The sequence below is a fragment of the Lepidochelys kempii genome, chromosome 5 (genome assembly GCF_965140285.1).
Source record: "Lepidochelys kempii isolate rLepKem1 chromosome 5, rLepKem1.hap1, whole genome shotgun sequence".
Taxonomy (NCBI): Eukaryota; Metazoa; Chordata; order Testudines; family Cheloniidae; genus Lepidochelys; species Lepidochelys kempii.
Window position 1 is genome coordinate 25,947,446 of NC_136384.1, and position 18,385 is coordinate 25,965,830.

At 43.3% G+C, this 18,385-nt stretch overlaps 1 protein-coding gene across 3 annotated transcripts in view; it reads left to right on the forward strand.

Annotated features, from left to right (window-relative positions):
* SLC1A3 (solute carrier family 1 member 3) overlaps window positions 1–18,385 on the forward strand; it is a 94,413-nt gene that overhangs the window by 11,949 nt on the left and 64,079 nt on the right. For 2 of the 3 annotated variants that reach the window (XM_073343771.2, XM_073343770.2), the window contains one exon: window positions 14,533–14,670. In XM_073343771.2, coding sequence (XP_073199872.1) covers window positions 14,533–14,670 — 138 coding nt within the window. Of the gene's footprint in view, window positions 1–14,043; window positions 14,133–14,532; window positions 14,671–18,385 lie in introns of those variants that run through there. The other variant, XM_073343772.2, reaches the window with a different exon arrangement.

Genomic DNA, 18,385 nt, shown 5'->3' on the forward strand with positions numbered 1-18,385 from the left:
CAATCTAAATTTCCTTCTTTGACAGAGTAATGTTAACTGACATTGAAAACTGTCCCTCTACCTCAAAACAGATTTTAAAAATAGGACAGTATTATTCTGCACTTCTAAATAACTTCCATCTGAGGATCTCAATGCATATTAATGAACTATGTTTTATAGCAGCCCTGAGAGTTCTGACAGAATTATTCAGTTCATCAAAATTGAAACATCCTGTGAAGATTATTCTATTTCAACAAAATTCCAATGGCACTCTGCCTGCCAGGCAACTTTGGAAACGTCTGGTTTCCTGCCAGCTTGCTTCTCAGTCCCAGGGATTCCAGGGTACACAGCCTTGGAGCAGCCAGCCAGAAAACCTGCTCCAGAGTTGGGGTCCCAGGATCCATGGCTCAGAGGAAGCCAGACATGTGAACTGCCCCTGAGTCAGGGACCCCAAGTCTTCTACGGTCTGCAGTTCTGAGGAAGCGAGACAGGTGGACTGCTCTGGAGACAAAGACTCCAGGACTTTCCTTTACACAGATTTTCAAAATTTTTAGTTTTCATTCCTAATCGGAACAAAATCAAATTTCAAAATATTGAAAACCCCAGTGAAACGGAATTACCTTTCTCCACACAAGTCTATTGGCTAGGTACAGTAGTTACTGCATTATTATCCCTATTTTGCAGATGAGGAAACTAAGATACAAAGAAGTCGTGTGACTCACAAGAAATCTGTAACAGTCCCAGGAATGGAAGCCACATCTGTAGATTCCCAGTCCTATGCTTTAGCCACATGACCCTCTTTCCTTGCAGTTCATGTAAAGGAGAAATCATTGGTGAGGAACCAATGTAAGAAGGATTCATGGAAGAGAGGGTTTTAAGAAGAAACTTGAAGAATGATAGAGAAAGCATTTGGTGGCTAAGAAGCAAGAGAGTATACAAGTTCTAGGTATATAGGGTACCCTAAAAGAAGTACTGAAGCCAAAAAGTAAGGAGAGTGAGGTGGATGAGAGATCTGAGAATAAACAAATGTACAGCACAACTCAGCAGGTAAGGAACGTCTGAAGGTAGCAAAGGGTTGACTATAGTGATTGTTTTTAAAACGTTTATAGTTGCAGCTTGCAAGTAATTAGCCTTATCATGGCACTTGCAATATCACCCAATACAAATAGAATTGGCCAATACATGAGTTCAGGTTCACAGGAAATTTTGCTATTTTAAAATGTCCTGAAAACCAAAATTCCAAGAATATTTTGTTTCAGAAACACCAAGACATGGTGTTTCTGAAACTAAATTTGCTCCCAAGGACCCTGACAGCCGCTGAGTGAAATTGATGTTCTTGACAGTTTCACTCAGCAGCTGCCTGGAGCTCCCAGGGTCTGTGGCTCTGGGGAAACCTCGACATGTGGGCTGCCCCAGACCAAAGACACTAGGGCTTCCAGACTCCCAGGCCAGCTGGCAGCCTGAATCACCAGTAAGCCTGAGGGTCTTAGGTGGTCCACATGGCAGGTACCTGGGGACTCAGTAGCACATTTCTGGACTCCCAGGTTCCCAGCTCCATGCAGGGCAGTCCACGGAGTGAGGCTGCCTCAGAGCCACAGATCCTGGAATGGAAAGAATCAAATTTTGATAATTTGAGATCACCCATTTGATAGTAAGGAAGATTTCAAATATACCGATGTTATTAGAAAGCATCCAGGTGATTCTGGGAGCACAGAAATGCAGGAGGTCAAACAGTATTGAGAGTAGAAGTGTTTGGGGGTTTATTGTTTGTTTGCTTTGGTTTATTTACTGTGGGAAGAGTCTCTGATCAAATCAGCAATTAAAGGTCATATCTGTGACAGCTGATGTCCTGCCAGATAGTTTCATTTTTTGGAACCTGAACCTCTAGTGATTTTTACACCCTCATCATGGAGGAATCTGCAAAAGATGAGACATGCTCTTGATCTCAAATGAGACATACTCACATGTAGAGAGAAAAGGAGTACTTGTGGCACCTTAGAGACTAACAAATTTATTTGAGCATAAGCTTTCGTGAGCTACACCTCACTTCATCAGGAAAGGGGAAAGGAACAAGTAAAGGAAGTAAGGATGTCATATAAATGAGTAATCAACCAATCCCACAGCAATAAACACTAAATGTGCACAAACTAAGTAAAAATAACAAAAATGCCTCTATAGTCTCCCCATAGGCTATAGTTGGTTGATGGAGTTGGAGATCAATGAGAACTAAAAGGCTGCTGGTGTCCCTAGCTCTTCCTTCTGGCTGGAGAGGGTCCCTGGTGGCCACAAGCCTTGGCCATCCCTGGTTTCTAGTGCAGGGGAAACTTATCAGGCTTGGGGGGCAGGCAGTCCTCACAGGCACAGTGGAGTGAGAGGATTCATTCTCTTCCCTGGGGAGCTGTGGGCTTTGAGTCAGTCTCAGGTCCTCTGGCTGAAAGAAACAAAACAGCATCTTACCCTTGGGTTGCTTCCCCTCCGACTGCTGTAACTTGTCACTTTGCAGCCAGTTCTATCCCCACAAACTGTTCCTGTTTGTTCTCAGCTCACAGGTGGGGAAGTCCTAACCACGTGCAGGCTATCTGGGGCCTGCAATTCGGTGCCTGGCTTGTTCATAGGGTGGCTGGTCTGGCCCCCAAACTGTTTGTCTCTCAAGCAGAGGGGAAGCAAGCAGTCCCTGTTTCAATTCCCTCAGTTTCTGCTCTGTGCCGCTGTCTGTAAGAATTCAGAGTAACAGCCGTGTTAGTCTGTCTTTGCAAAAAGAAAAGGAGTACTTGTGGCACCTTAGAGACTAACCAATTTATTTGAGCATGAGCTTTCGTGAGCTACATCTGATGAAGTGAGCTGTAGCTCACGAAAGCTCATGCTCAAATAAATTGGTTAGTCTCTAAGGTGCCACAAGTACTCCTTTTCTTTTTGTCTGTAAGAAGTGCTGGGAGCTGCTTCTATCAAGCCCCCAACTAGTAAGGGACTACACCCAGATAAATTAGGAGGATTATACTACCAAGAAAATATATTGGGTGATATTCTGTTCTGCATCTTTAAAAGAAAATTCACAGATCTCTTAGCATAAGAGAACGGGAATTAAAGTGGCTTTAAACTATCTTAACACCCTCCCAATTCTGGGCTGCTCCAGGGGCTGACATAACCCCCACATACTTAGCCCTGGGGGCTTGTCTGAATTACTGCAGTAGGTCCCTGGCTGCCTATAGGCATCAGTGCAGCCCAGAAACACTATGTCCTACAGTCCTACCCCTGACAATCCCCTCCTGCTCCTAGCTAGTCCCTGGCATGCCTCATACTCCAGAGCTTCCAGCAGACAGCTTGTAGAAGGAAGACAGCATCCTCCTGCACTAAGGGAATTCTCCCCTGGCTAGAACAAGGACATTTAAAACCTATTTAGGCTATTTCACCCCTTTTACCTGAAATGAAGGGGCTGAAGATGGGGTTAGAATCTCCCGCACTGAGCACACACTATGAACGGAAATCAAAGAGGCATAATAAAGCAGTAATAATGGGTGATTTCATACCCACATATAAAGTGGTCATATGTCACAGTGAAACAAGGTTTAGAGAATCAATTTCTCCACAATTTAAATGATTGCATGTTGGAACAATTAGTTCTCATGCGCACAAGAGGCAAGACTATACTCAACCGAGTCCTAAGGAAAACTAGAGTTGGTTTAAGAAGTAACTATAGTCGAGCCACTGAGCAATACTGATAACAATATGATCAAGTTAATCTGGAGGTGAGAATCTAGTCAAAAAGTTCCTAAAGTAAAGAGTATATTAAAATCCTTAGGTTCATCATGGCATTTACTTAAGTATATCATAATGGAGTCACAGAAAGTATGCCGACCCCTAAATAACAAAGGAAACAAGAAGGCAAGAAAAACAGTAATGGGGTTAAATGGCAATGTACAGGAGGTCATTTCAGATGAAAAATCAAACCTATATGAAGCCAATAGAAAGAAACATAAACTAGGGCAGATAACATGTAAGATGGAAATAAAAAGGGTAAATAAATCAAAGTCTTTATATGCAGTGTTGTTGTAGCCATCTTGATCCCAGGGACAAGGTGAGTGAGGTAATATCTTTTATTGGACCAACTTCTGTTGGTGACAGACACAAGCTTTTGAGCTTACACAGAACTCTTCTTCAGGTCTGGGAAAGGGACTCAGAGAGTCACAACTAAATACAAGATGGAATAGATTGTTTAGCATAAGTAGTTAATACATATTTCAAGGAACCATTCAAGGTGAAGTAGCCTATTAACGCTTCTCCAGTCATAAGGGAGAAAAGGGGGAGGGAGCTGTGAGGAGGGTTTAATTGGGTCATAGATTGTTGTAATAAGCCATAAATCTATTCAGACCATGATTTTTAGTATCTAGCAAATTTATGAATTTAAGCTCCAAGACTCATCTTTTGAAGGGGTTGTACAGGTTTCCTTTGACGATGAGGACTGAGAGGTCAGACTGTGATCACTTTGTGAAACATGTTCACCCACAGGTGATATAATGATTTTCTCTTTTATCATTTTTCTGTGTGAGTTCATTTGAGAGCATAGCAACCATCTCATTTCACACACCTAGTTGTTATTGGGCCATTTAGTGGACAGGATGAGCTACACCACATGTGGTGATAGGCATGTGTAGGACCCATGGATCTCAAAAGGTGTGTTGTGGGGGGTGTTGATCATCATAACAGTGGAGCTAGGTCCACACATTTTATATTTGTTGTTCTGGCAGTGTCTGGTGCCATTTTGAATTGGTATGCCCTGGTCTGTGGGGACCTAGCTTCTGATGATGAGCTCAGCAAGGTTGGGGGGTTAGTTGAAGGTCTGAAGAGGGGGTCCAGGAAAGATTTCTTTCAGGATGTGGCCCCTATTGAGTATAAGTTGTAACTGTTTGATGATACACAGTATGGGTTCCAGTGTGGGGTGGTAGATGACATCCAGAAGTGTGCAGTTGAAGGAAGTTTTATTTCTGTATCAACACAGGTTCTATCAGGGCATTAGGGTGGCCCATTCCATGATGCAATCTACTTCTCTCATGGAGCGTTGTTTAGTGAAGTTGGTTTTAAGTGTGTTAAGGTGTATATCCTGGAATTTCTCCTCGGATCATATTCTGTGGTATCTGAGTGCCTGGCTGTAGATAACAGGTTTCCTGGCATGGTTGAAGTGGTTCCTGGATCTGTGAAAGTAAGGATGGTAATCTGTGGGTTTCTTGTATATAGTTGTCTGTAGGGTTCCATTGCTGAAGCTGATTGTGGTGTATGGGAAGTTGGTGGGAGTGTTCTAGAGAGGGATTAATGGATGGGTGGTGGCCACTGAAGTTGTGGTGGAAATCTACGAGGGAGCTTAGGTCATCTGTCTGGAAGATGAAAATACCATAGATGTTTCTCAGATATATCATTGGTTATGTGGTGCATTTGTCCAGAAATTCTTCTTCAAGGAGGCACATGAAGAGGTTGGCATATTGGGGAACCATCCTAGTATCCATGGCTATTCCCATGGTTTGTTCTTGAATGTAAAATTTGTATAGGTAAGGATGAAATGGATGAGTTTGGCAATGTGTTTGGGGCAGATGTCTGAAGGTTGTCCATTATCTTGTAAATATTTGAGGCAGGCAGCAATGTCGTCATAGTGAGGCATATTGGTATATAGGGAGGTGACTTCCGTGGTGGCAAGGATGGTGTTCTGAGAGAGGTTGTTAATGTTGCAGAGTTTCTGGAGGAAACTGGTTGTGTCCTGGAGGAAGCTGGGCCTTTCTGCTGTGAGTGGTTGGTGGATGGTTTCTAGGACTCCTGATATTCTTTCATTAAGAATACGGTGGCCAGTTGTGATGGGTCTGCCTGGCTCCTCTTGTTTGTGTATCTTGGGAAGCATGTAGGAGGTCCCTCAGATGGGTTCATGGGGATGAGGTTGTAGAGCTTTCATGAACATTGCATAGAAAGTAAAGTTAAGTGGGTGCATTGACCCAAAAGATGCCTACACATATGACATTGTGTATCACATTGAATCCTACACCAAGAATGTATGTAATGGGTTGTGTCAAATGGTAAAAAGCAACAGAAACAAATACCCATGTTTCTACTGCACCACAGCTGAAATCATTAATTGCCTTGAAAAGGCTCAAATGGATGGGGAAGTGGTGTCAATAGCTGATGCAGAAGCTAAGTACAGAGAAGAATGTGCTTTGAATGGCACTGAAGACAAACAAATGCTTACAAGAAAGGCTCTTAGAGCATTTATTGAAGATGAACTGTGGGAAAGGGACATACTTTTTAGCAATCCTATCTGCAGAAATGAATCACAATGCATATCCTTAAAAGCTGCAAAAGATGTGGCTCTATCAAAAGTGGCAGAACGCATGGATGTCAACAGTAATATGAAGACTGTTTGCAGCTGCTAAATTTTTGTAGAAAAGCTTTTTGTCCTGCAGTATGTGGGAGTTTCAGGGATCAAAACCTGATGCCAAACCTGAAAAATAATACCATATGACATGTACTACTTCCTGAAGTGGTGCATTGGTGATTGCAGTGACTTCAGCACCAATGAGAATGAAAGTAAGCAAGTGGAAAACAAGGCTGCCATTTTATCAGAAAGCCTCTGTCATAAATATAAAGGGAAGAGTAACGACCTTTCTGTATACAGAACTATAAAATCCCTCCTGGCCAGAGGCAAAACCCTTTCACCTGTAAAGGGTTAAGAAGCTAAGATAACCTCGCTGGCACCTGACCAAAATGACGAATGAGGAGACAAGATACTTTCAAAGCTGGAGGGGGGGGGTTGGGGAGGGGAACAAAGGGTCTGTCTGTCTGTGTGATGCTTTTGCCAGGACCAGATCAGGAATGCTCTTCAGAACTCCTGTAAAAAGTTAGTAAGCAATCTAGCTAGAAATGCGTTAGATTTCCTTTCGTTAAATGGCTGGTAAAATAGGTTGTGCTGAATGGAATGTATATTCCTGTTTTTGTGTCTTTTTGTAACTTAAGGTTTTGCCTAGAGGGATTCTCTATGTTTTGAATCTGATTACACTGTAAGGTATTTACCATTCTGATTTTACAGAGGTGATTCTTTTACTTTTTCTTTAATTAAAATTCTTCTTTTAAGATCCTGATTGCTTTTTCGTTGTTCTTAAGATCTAAAGGTTTGGGTCGGTGTTCACCTATGCAAATTGTTGAGGATTTTTATCAAGCCTTCCCCAGGAAAGGGAGTGTAGGGCTTGGGGGGATATTTTGGGGGGAAGACGTCTCCAAGTGGGCTCTTTCCCTGTTCTTTGTTTAACACACTTGGTGGTGGCAGCATAGGGTTCAAGGACAAGGCAAAGTTTGTACCTTGAGGAAGTTTTTAACCTACGCTGGTAAGAATGAGCTTAGGGGGTCTTTCATGCAGGTCCCCACATCTGTACCCTAGAGTTCAGAGTGGGGAAGGAACCTTGACAGCCTCATATACAAGTGCTTCAATGCAAGGCAGGTTTCCAACACATACATAACTGCGCATCATATGTATAGTCTACCATAACAAGTAGCTGTTGGTTTGAGAGAGAGAGAGAGATCTATCAGTGTTACATATGCAGAGCATTGGCTTCTCCATTGACTGTAACAAAGTATTCTACCTGGAGACTGCAATTGCAAACAAAGTTCTTTGCTGCGTGGAACTGAATGAAGGGTTGTCCATTCCCCCAGACCTCATCAAGGGTAAGTTTATATTTTGTGCTGCCGATAACTTAGACTTCCTTGAAGATACAACTGATGGCAATGGTACTCTTTATGCTACTGTCATGGTCAGGAGTATATTAATGGGAACCAGTCTCAACCTCAAGTGTTGTCTGGACTATCAAAGAACAATTCCTTGAAGGAGCTTCCTGACTTAATGACTCACTTTCCTACTAAGGTACAAAAAATCTGAAGCCAAGAAGTCCAGTTTTCAGTGAAGCAGCAGTTAAATTGACTGTAACAGAGTTTTCTATATTCACTATCTTTGATCTCACTTGGTTATTGTGCAAAACTGGGATGCACTCCAGAGGTTAAAAATCATTGAGTATGGCTTCAGATGAAGAGACAGAAGATGTACCATCAAATGATCTAGACACCCAGGACATATCATACCAAACCATTTAAGGAGAAAGGTACATTCCAACCTGGTCAGCCTTTAATTCAGCACCATACGAGGTACTGGAGCAAATGACCTGTGTATGCATCCTGCCAATCATACCTGTTAGCCCCATTGATCGCTCAGTTCACTCAGCAAAATTGCCACCAAGAAGGGATGCATTTATACCTGCTTCAAGGGGGCAAATTATCAAGCAATGGAATGGCTCCAGGATGATCGAGTTCATCCAAAACTACCCTCCCCTATCAGGCATGGATGGGTCTTGAAAGATGGACCAATGATACCAGTTATGTGTGAAATACCATGTGCTTCCAAATCAATCCTGCAGCTAATCAAATCCAAATGCTCACCACGCAGCAAATGTTTAGCCAGCAGCCTACCTTGTATGGACCTGTGTGAGTGTAGCGTAGACAAGGATTAGTGTGACAATTTGTCTAGCAGTGATGTCCTAGATGGAGATGACATTGAAGATGATGTTAATGAATAAATGTTTTCAGTCCTACTTGTCAAGGCTAACTTCTCTAGGATTCCCAAAGACCTTTTTTCAATGTAAGCAGTACAACCCTGTGTTAAAGTACAATTTATAAAAGTTGATGTTTAAATATTTTCTCAAATATATCTACATAATTCTTTTAGATTTGTCATGTTTGGTACTACTGTGTTCATGTGAGAAAAGACTTTCAAATGACACCAAATTCAACCCATTTCCAAAGACTCTATTATCAAAATGTCTATGAACTGGAGGACTTGGAGCTGGGAGCCGGGGGTGCAGGATAGGGGGAGGCAGCAAGCCCTCCCTGCCATGCCCTAGACAGTGACACCATTGAAATTATTATTACGTACCTGGTAGCAGCAGGAGAGTGGGTTTGTGGGGGGGGAGGGGTGAGAAAACCTGGATTTGTGCTGGAAATGGCCCTACTTGATTGTCATACACATTGTAAGGAGAGTGATCACTTTAGATAAGCTATTAGCAGCAGGAGAGTGGGGTGGGAGGAGGTATTTTTTCATGCTTTGTGTGTATATAAAAGGATCTTCTACACTTTCCACAGTATGCATCCGATGAAGTGAGCTGTAGCTCACGAAAGCTTATGCTCAAATAAATTGGTTAGTCTCTAAGGTGCCACAAGTACTCCTTTTCTCTTTGCGAATACAGACTAACACGGCTGTTACTCTGAAACTTTTTATGAAATACATAATCCACGTACAGAATTCACTGCTACAAGATATCATTAGATCCATGAGGTTAATGGAAGTCAAAAAAAGGATTACACATTTATATGGATTGTGGAAACATCCACAGTCATATAAAATATAGAAATTCTCACGCTTCAGGGCATAAACCAATCACTAACTTTTTAGAGTGAGAAAGAGGTTTATTGCATTCCATATATGTCTCTAATTAAGAACTGGCACCATCCTCAGCAACTGCTTCTGGTCATTGTGAGAAACAAAGTACTAGACAAGTGCTCAGATCTGACCTGGCAGGTTCCGTTACTACCCATGTAAATCAGTGGCATGCAGTTGTTCATTATGTCTTATTTGAAACAGAACATTATTCCCAGAATTGATGCTGAATCAGCATTAACAGCCACCCTCAGTTTGGTGCGTTATTTTTACCTAGTAGAAGAGTAAGAACGTCTGTCTCAGTTAGGTGTCAGGTTTTGGTGTCTTCTGTTTGCACCAGGAAGGAAAATTCAGATCTTGTACCTTGTAATGGAAGCACTGTCTAGTAATTTTCTTGTGGAATACATGTTGATGTTTTCAGTTTAAAACAGCTAGGTCTGGCTTTTGATCATGTCAAAAATAAAAATAATTTATTTTTATATTTTGTTCTGAAATATTCCACAAAGAAAGTTTATTTAAGAAATATGCACTGTAAATAAATCTACAGTCCTTTATGTCCACAACTGCATGCTTCTGAAATAGAGAAACAGGTTAGGGATTCACTATTACTTTTAAAAACTGGAAACTCAATGGTTTTACAAAACTGAGTTCCTGTTAATGTTCATTTCAAAATTGTTTGTCTTTTTATCTTTGAGAATTTCTGTGCTAGTTTCAATATTTCAATTATTTCAGGGGAAGAAATCTATTGAAGCTACAAAACTTAGTGAAGGACCCAGCCACAAAGTTCAGATATCAAGGTGATGAGCTCAGGAAAAAGCCCAGCATTAGAGAGAAGATTAGATTTAAATTTCCCTAGAATTCAGAAGTGCTTCGTAGTGGGTTAGGGTCGACCTCTAATTTTCTAACTGTGACCGGATGGTTCTACTGATGTAGAAACTAAATCCTGTTTGATGGTGTGTGGCCTGCCATCCATCCCATCTATACAACACTATGAGCCAGGTGCTGAAACAGTTTTCTACCATTTCAAGACCAAGCCCATACTGAAGTATAGACAGGACTATAAGAAGTTCTTTATCTGCTCGATAAGGGGATTTTTATGTTCCTTTTAAAATTCATTTTACAAAATGACGCATAAATTTTGTCTTTCAAAATAAACTGCTGGTGCTTAGATTCCTCTCGTAGAATCTCAGAAGACTCCTTTTGTTTTGCCCACATAGAAGAATATATCCGTTATATTCACTGTTACTCAAAGGAAAAAGAATAAGAATCATTTTAATAAATAAATTATTCTCAAAAATGCATTAGTTAAAATGTATTAATTTTAATTAATTAATTGGTCTCCCTTCTAGCAGAAAGTTTAGTTGTAGCACACTAAATTACTCTCCACCTGGTGTTTATACCTTTTGGATAATTATAGATAATTGTCATGTTTCCTAGCCACTAGAGAAACAGGTATAGTTTCTAAGATATGAATGTGGAAAATGGGCACTCTAAACTTGTTACATCTTCTTGGTGCGAAAGTGTCTAGAATTGAATGCAGTATTCCAGTTTTAGTTTCACCAGAGTCATGCTTCTCCCTGTCCTATGATATCATGGCTCTGTATAAGCAGCCCCAAAGCACGTTTGCCTTTTTTTGATGCCATTTGTATTGTGAGATCACATCTAACTATTTTACCCACTTTCATCCCTATGCCACTGTCAGCCTTATTAATTTTTTCTTTCTATGAATAATTTGTGTTTTGGACCATTTTGTCCATTGTGTTTAAACATGCTGAATCTCATTTGAATATAATCACTAAAAAAAACTGCAATAAAATATTCCCAAGGCTGGGTCTAGGATTTTGTAAGCCCCACGTTCTTCATGGCAGATTTACTCTCCTTCCTCCCCTCCCAACCACGTTTTCATCTTGTATCTCCTTTCTTCAAATTTACTCTTCCTCATGTGTCCCAGGGGAAATTGGGGCACAGCATCAAATTCCCTCCATCCCCACATTCTAGTCAAATAAAGGAAGAAGTTCTAGCAGCTGGGTGTTTTCTCACAGTTGGCCAACAGAGATCACACTGTCCTCCGCACTTTTAGCACTATCTATTGCTAGGCCATTAGTGAAATGTCAACTAATGCAGAAAGACAGCAAAAGACTCCATCATTGGGACTGTCCCACAAGCTGGGAGTTTTCCAGGAATTCAGTTGCATCTGTGATGGGTACATCCTAAAACCCGTCTCTGATTATTCCTAACCTCAGTTCTTTCTGTTTACAAGAATAACTGTACAATTCAACCAAGGGTCTGGTTTTGTTGTCGTACTATAGTTACCTTTTAAAATTCCACTCACTGACTTTAACAAACAGTATTGATTTTTGTCTTGGAGAAGCCAAAAGATTCTGTTACAAAATGGTTCTCCACTACAATGCAGAAGTGGTGCACCGTTTTACCATTCAGAAAGTTGGGCTTCTGATATCATAGATTGCTTGCTCTTTACTTATATAAAAGGTAGAGGAAAAACCTGTGCAACAGGTTGCGGGACGTTTTATGTGAGGCTTTGTTTCAGTCCAATGTTCAGACGGAATCAGAAACCTGAAACTCTTACTGAAAAAGGCCAGCTCCAGCATTCAGCCTCTTCAAGCCTGATCCTGCAGGGTACTAGAAACTGCTAAGAGGTGTTAAGCACCCTGCTTCACAGCAACACTGGATCAGGCCCTGCTTCCTGATTTGATTTTAATAGATAGCCTTATCACTTTACTTTATCTTTAAAGGTCCACTACATCGATAAGCTGCTTTGTCTCATTGTTTAAGACTTTTAAAAGATAGCACTACAGATGAATTGAAACAAGTTAAGAAAATTTGCCATATCTTTTTCAGACTTATTAGTCACTTTAAAAAAACATTGTAAATATGTTCTATAGCAAGGATATAAAATGTGGTATTTAAATATTTAAAATCACTACTAAGTGCATGTTAAATATCTTTTTTATTTTTCATAGATTTTAAGGTCAGATGGGATTATTATGATCATCCTGGACTGACCTTCTACACAGCAGAGTCCATAAAATTTCACCCTAGTGACTCCTGCACTGGAGGGAATTATTCTTTTAAATCCTTTCCTGCACTGCTAATAACATTATCTGACCATAATTAATCCTCAAAACAAACCTTTCCAGCAGGTACATTATGTATCATTATACCAGTTTTACAAGAGGGGAAACTGAGATCCAGAGAGGTTAAATGACTTGCCTCAGCCATACATGATGTCATTGGCAAAGCAAAGATTAGAGCTCATCTCATAGCTCCCAAGCCTCTGCTCAGCCCTAGATCATTCTCTGCATCTCAGAAGTTCTGATTCCTTCTACTATGTAATGCTGGACAACCACTGTAATATTGCATACAGTGGTTTACAGAACAGCATATTAAATAACACAGAAAAATCAGCAGAAATTCTTGGCATCTCAAAAAGAAAAGGAGTACTTGTGGCACCTTAGAGACTAACAAATTTATTTGAGCATAAGCTTTCATGAGCTACAACTCACTTCATCGGATGCATGCAGTGGATGCATCCGATGAAGTGAGCTGTAGCTCATGAAAGCTTATGCTCAAATAAATTTGTTAGTCTCTAAGGTGCCACAAGTACTCCTTTTCTTTTTGCGGATACAGACTAACACGGCTGCCACTCTGAAAGTTGGCATCTCAAGTTTCAGGAGCTGCAGTAACTGCTTTCACATTCAGATAATATTCACAGAACTATTCACTGAAGCCCCAAGTCTCCACTATGTGCAAAAAATGGCCTTAGTGGACAGAAAATATAGCCCTTATAACACTGTATAAGGTTTGAATCCTGACATGCTCAAAGACCCTTCCTTACTGATTTCTGTGGGGCAAAAGGATGCCTCCATCTGAAGATAATTACAGGATCAGAGCCTAAGTAAGAAGCCCGTCTATTCTACTTGCTTATTATTCAGTACGGTGCTTATTAAGTGTAGAAATGAAGTGTCCACATACATTACTCCAATAGATTCTTTATGCACAAGAATTGTGTTTTCCATACAAAGAAGAGGACCACAGACAACTCATGCCTCTCCATACTGGGGGGTGGGGGAGCACAATCTAAAGGGGAGAATACATGACTGCTCCATGTGTCTCCTCTGCGCAGTGACACCCCCCGCACCCTAAGCCCAACCCAGGCCGCTGTGTTCTCCCTGCTCCACATTACCTGTGAGGGAGAGGGCTCTGTCCTCCTCTCCCCGCACTTCACCCTGGCACATTTGGCCGCTCTCCCTGGCAGCCGGGCGGGGAGCAGGATAGAGCTGCTTCTGCCTGAGAGAGCCTGGCTGGGAGGCAGCAGGGATCCCCCACCCCGCCCCAGCATGCTTGTCCCTTGTCCCTAGCAGACGAGCCTGGGTAGGGTGTGGGCCACCGCTGCCTCACAGCCAGGCTCTCTCGGGCAGAAGCAGCTCCATACCGCCCCCCACGCGGCTGCCAGAGAGAGTAGCCAAATGTGCCAGGGAGGGAGGCACAGAGAGAGAACGACAGAGCCCTTTTCCTCCCCACCCCCAGCAGGCTAATCTGAGGCGGCACTTGACTCACATATACCCCCCCCAGATACATCGCCTTTGAAGAGAACAACCACAATCATACTGCAGGAGAATTTAAGGACAGCTCCATCCACAGAGCAAGGTGCCAACTCTATAACATGCTTTGTGACCAGGTAACCTCATAGATTCCTTCTCTCCCCAGGCCATATGACCTAATATTCAGTGCATTACTGTTTTTTATTTGAAATTGTATATTTTAATATTGTAAAGGGACCTGGAGCATTAACTGGGCACCTAATGACTGAATAATATTTTCTATAAATTTAATAAATAAATAAAATTATAGTGCAAGCAATAAGCCACCTTCTGATATTCTTACTCATGTGCAGAAGCAATTCCATTGACCTCAATGGGACTACTCAATGTGAGTAAGGATATGAGAATCTGGTCCGTAATAAACTCTGTATGTTCTACTGAGACACCTAATGGCAATCACTGCACACATATTTATGTTCAGATTATGTTACTAGTGCTTAACCTAGAAAAGTAAGTCATGCTTTTTGTTTCCCTCAGGCATAATCCTTGGATTTTGTCTCCGACCATACAAAATGAGCTACCGGGAAGTCAAGTACTTTTCCTTTCCAGGAGAACTACTGATGAGAATGTTGCAGATGTTGGTCTTACCACTCATCATATCCAGTTTAGTTACAGGTACAAAAGCCTAATCAACTTTTTAAAAGTTTTCTCTCCTCTTCATGAATTTGTTAAAGATAAAAACATGAAGTCATAAAAAAATGTACACTCCATAATCTAGACAGACATGGCATTGCAAAGCTATATAATAAATTATACTAACCTGCAACATGAGGTATTGCTCACAAAAAAGTAGATCCACACTCAAAAAACAGCCAAATGATCCAAAAGCTGGATTTTTCAAATGCCAAAGTCATTGTAACTACACAAAACAACATATCTACTATCAAGTTGCAGTTGGCTGTACTCTTCTTCCTTGCCCTTACATCCTGTCCAGAAACTGTCTTCCACAATGTCCTACTGCCATTAAGGGCAAGAGAATAGTATATATTCCACTGTTGTTCCAAGACTGGGTGGAGATTTAAATTACTCTGTGCTGAGTTTGGGCAGGTACCTCTGCCACTCCTCTGTCACATACTTGTCTACCTCCAGTCTGTTCAGTGGCAGGATGGAGGCCAGGAAAATATGTATCTGTTGTGCAAGAGACTTCAGCCTCCATTCCATCACTTGTGGAACTTCCTCCTCAGTTCTGGTTTCCCTTTTCCACCCAATAGGCTCTTCTAAGCCTCAAGACCCCATTATCAACTTGCTCCTGGTATTAGTCAAGCTAGTGATGAAGTTGCAGATAAGGAGAATAATAAAAATAAATAATGCATTGTCCATTTCTAGTGACTTTCTTACAAGGTTGAATGTTAATTAATTAAGGCTCACAACATATATGTGAGGTAGGAAAGTATTATTATCCCTATTTAATAGAAGAAGAAACTGGGGAATAGAGAGGTTTACGATTTCTAATGTTACACCACAACTCAGTGACACAGCTAGGAATAGAATCCAGAACATATGACTCCATTTTATGATCTAAGCACAAGGCCACACTAGCTTTACTGGTATAAGATCCATAAATAGGGTGACCATATTTCCCTTTGCTGAATACAGGACACCTGGTAAAATTACTCATATTCAAGCGAATTCAATGGCAATCAATCAGAAGTATGCAGTACAAATGTTCAAATTAACATCAAGTTGATTGAGCCCTTGTTAAAAAGAAATACTGCGTAATTGGATTCTTTTTATTTACCTTCTTATCTTTAAGGTTCACACAGGGAGAGGTAACACACACACTCTCCCATACACCTCTCTCGCACAGGGTAGGTAACTGACCAACCTGACCCTCCCTGCCCTGCACTCTCTGCCCTCCATGCCTGGCTGAGCCCCTGGGACAGATCCGCCTCTCCTGGTACCTGGCCCCACATCTTCCTGAGGCAACTCATGGGGGGGAGGAGGGGACATGCAGGGTCACATGCCTCCATCCCCAGATTTCTGCCAGGGTTCACACCAGAATGTGGCCAGATGCTTTCAGATGCTTCCAGCCACAGGGGTGAGGAGTGGGGAAGGGATGACCTGGCCCATGTCTTTGCAGAGCTCATCTCTTCCCACCCCTCCCCTGTTTCCCTGTGACTGGAAGGAGCTTGTCCCTTCCTGCCCGCACAGTGTCGAAAGGCAGCTAACACCTCCAGGCTGCTGCTGGCTACCGACATAACCGAGCTGCCTCCTGTCCCCTGGCTACAGCACGGGCAGGAAGAGGTTAAGCCCTAAGGATGAATTGTGCACCTGGACCTAGGGAACCTGACTACTGGGGCTTCAGCGAACCCAGCCAGAGAGTTGGCTCAGCAGGGACAGGTGCCTAGGGGACCGAGCAGCCCATCATTCCCTGTGGGGCAGGACCCAGGACGGGGTGGAGGGGCGGGTGAAGAGGGTGCGAAGCCCCTGCCCAGGGCACTTCTGTGGAACCTGCAGGGTCGGGGCACGAACAGGCTGGAAATTGCTTCCCCCCGTCCCCACACCACTCCAGAGCTTAGCTGAGGGGTGGCGAGGTTTCCCTGTGCCAGCGCTGTGCAGGACTTTGTCACATCCAGGGTTCGGTTCTTCCTGGCCAGTGCCCTGGGCCGAAGGGTCTTGGGCTTTCCTGGGGTGCCGGCGCAGCCAGAGGCAGTGAAGGAAGGAAGAAGCCTGCCAGCGAGGCTGCTGGTGCGCTGAGCACTCCGACCAGGGGCTGGTTCTCCGCACAGCGCTGGGAGCGGGACGTGCCCCGCCGAGAGGGATATGGAGGGGCAGCGGGGTTGGGGGGTAAAGGGACAAAACAGGGAGAGGACAGCAAGAGGGAGAACATGTAAAGGGCTGATGGGTGGGAGCCAGAGGCAACACATAACCAGCTGCTGCCTGGCGCCTGCCCACACTCACCAGCCACCACAGCTCGCAGTGCAGTGCCAGCCAGAAACAGGATGGGGGACAGGACTCTGGTGATCAAGAGCCAGTCTGCAGATTGGGCTGCACGGACGGACCAACAGGGGGAGCGTCCCACCCCACACGCAGCAGCATTACTCTGCCACCAGCCTTGCAAACCCTCCCCCATTGTCGGCCACTGGACCTCCCCTCCCCCCCCACTCACCGCTGGTGGGCAGGCAGCTGGCAAGCAGGGATCCGGCCAGCAGCAGGACCTGCTAGTTCTGATGAGGGGGAGGCAGAAAATACGGGACAATTTGCCCGTTTTTAAGAAAAAGTCGGGACACCTCCAGGAGGGCTTAAATATGGGATTGTTCCTTTTAAAACTGGATGTCTGGTCAACCTATCCATACGCTGAGTACAGCAATCTTCTGTTCTAGTGGTTCTTAAACTTTTTACCATGAAGACCCACTTTTCTGAAAGCAAATGAGCACAGACTCCACCTTCACAAGTGCTAGAGAATTATGGGTTCTTTTTGCTATGGGGCAAAGGGGGAATTGCCCCCCTTCCTGACTTTGCATAGCTCCTCGCCAGCTGGCACTGTGGTATCTCCCCCCAGGCCCATGAGAGCTGCTGTGGGACAGGCCAGACCAGAGGCCAAATCTCTGCGATGTCAGTATCACCCCATGGTCCCCATTAGCCAGACAGGAAGCAGCAGCGATGGCCTGGGCTGGAACTGAGCAGAGAGTGACCCAGACCCCGATCCCTGCCATGGAACAGCCATCAATGAGACACCCTCCCAGCCCTTCACCCCCTGGGATAAGACAGGGACGCCACCTCCAGGTTGGGAATGGCCTGCTAACTCCCTACAATGAGCCAGAGCCTCAGTGGGGAGGTAGAAGTAGGGATGCTGACACAACTTTGCACTCCTTGAATTTTTCTGAAATAATGCCCAGGAGACAATATTCATATATATCAGCTATTAATGAAAAACTAGATTGCTAAAGTATGTAGTGTTATAATAGTATTTATTTTGACAAATGTTAGTGAGATAGAGGAGTTTGTTTCTATGTACATAGCTTATACAGATGTGGAAAGTCTGACCCAAAGTGAAACTAGAGACTCAGTTGTACATCTCCCTACGGGAATTGGGATCCTGTTTCCTTTGATTCCCGTTTCTCCCAACCTGCTCTCCATCCTTCTGTTGCCCCTCAAACTCTCTCCCTTTCACCTCCTCCCACCAGCATGGGAAGGCACTGAAAGCAGAAGAGGAGAGTCAATCTCCCTGCCCTCAGTGCTGAGACCACTGCCACCCCCAGTGACTTGGATGAATCACTGCAGGAATAAAACCCCTGCTCAGTCCCTGTATCCCTTCATCCCTGCTGGGTGAGTGAGAGAGACTCTAATTGGAGCTGGAACAGCAAAGCAAGACATTTGGAAGAAAGCC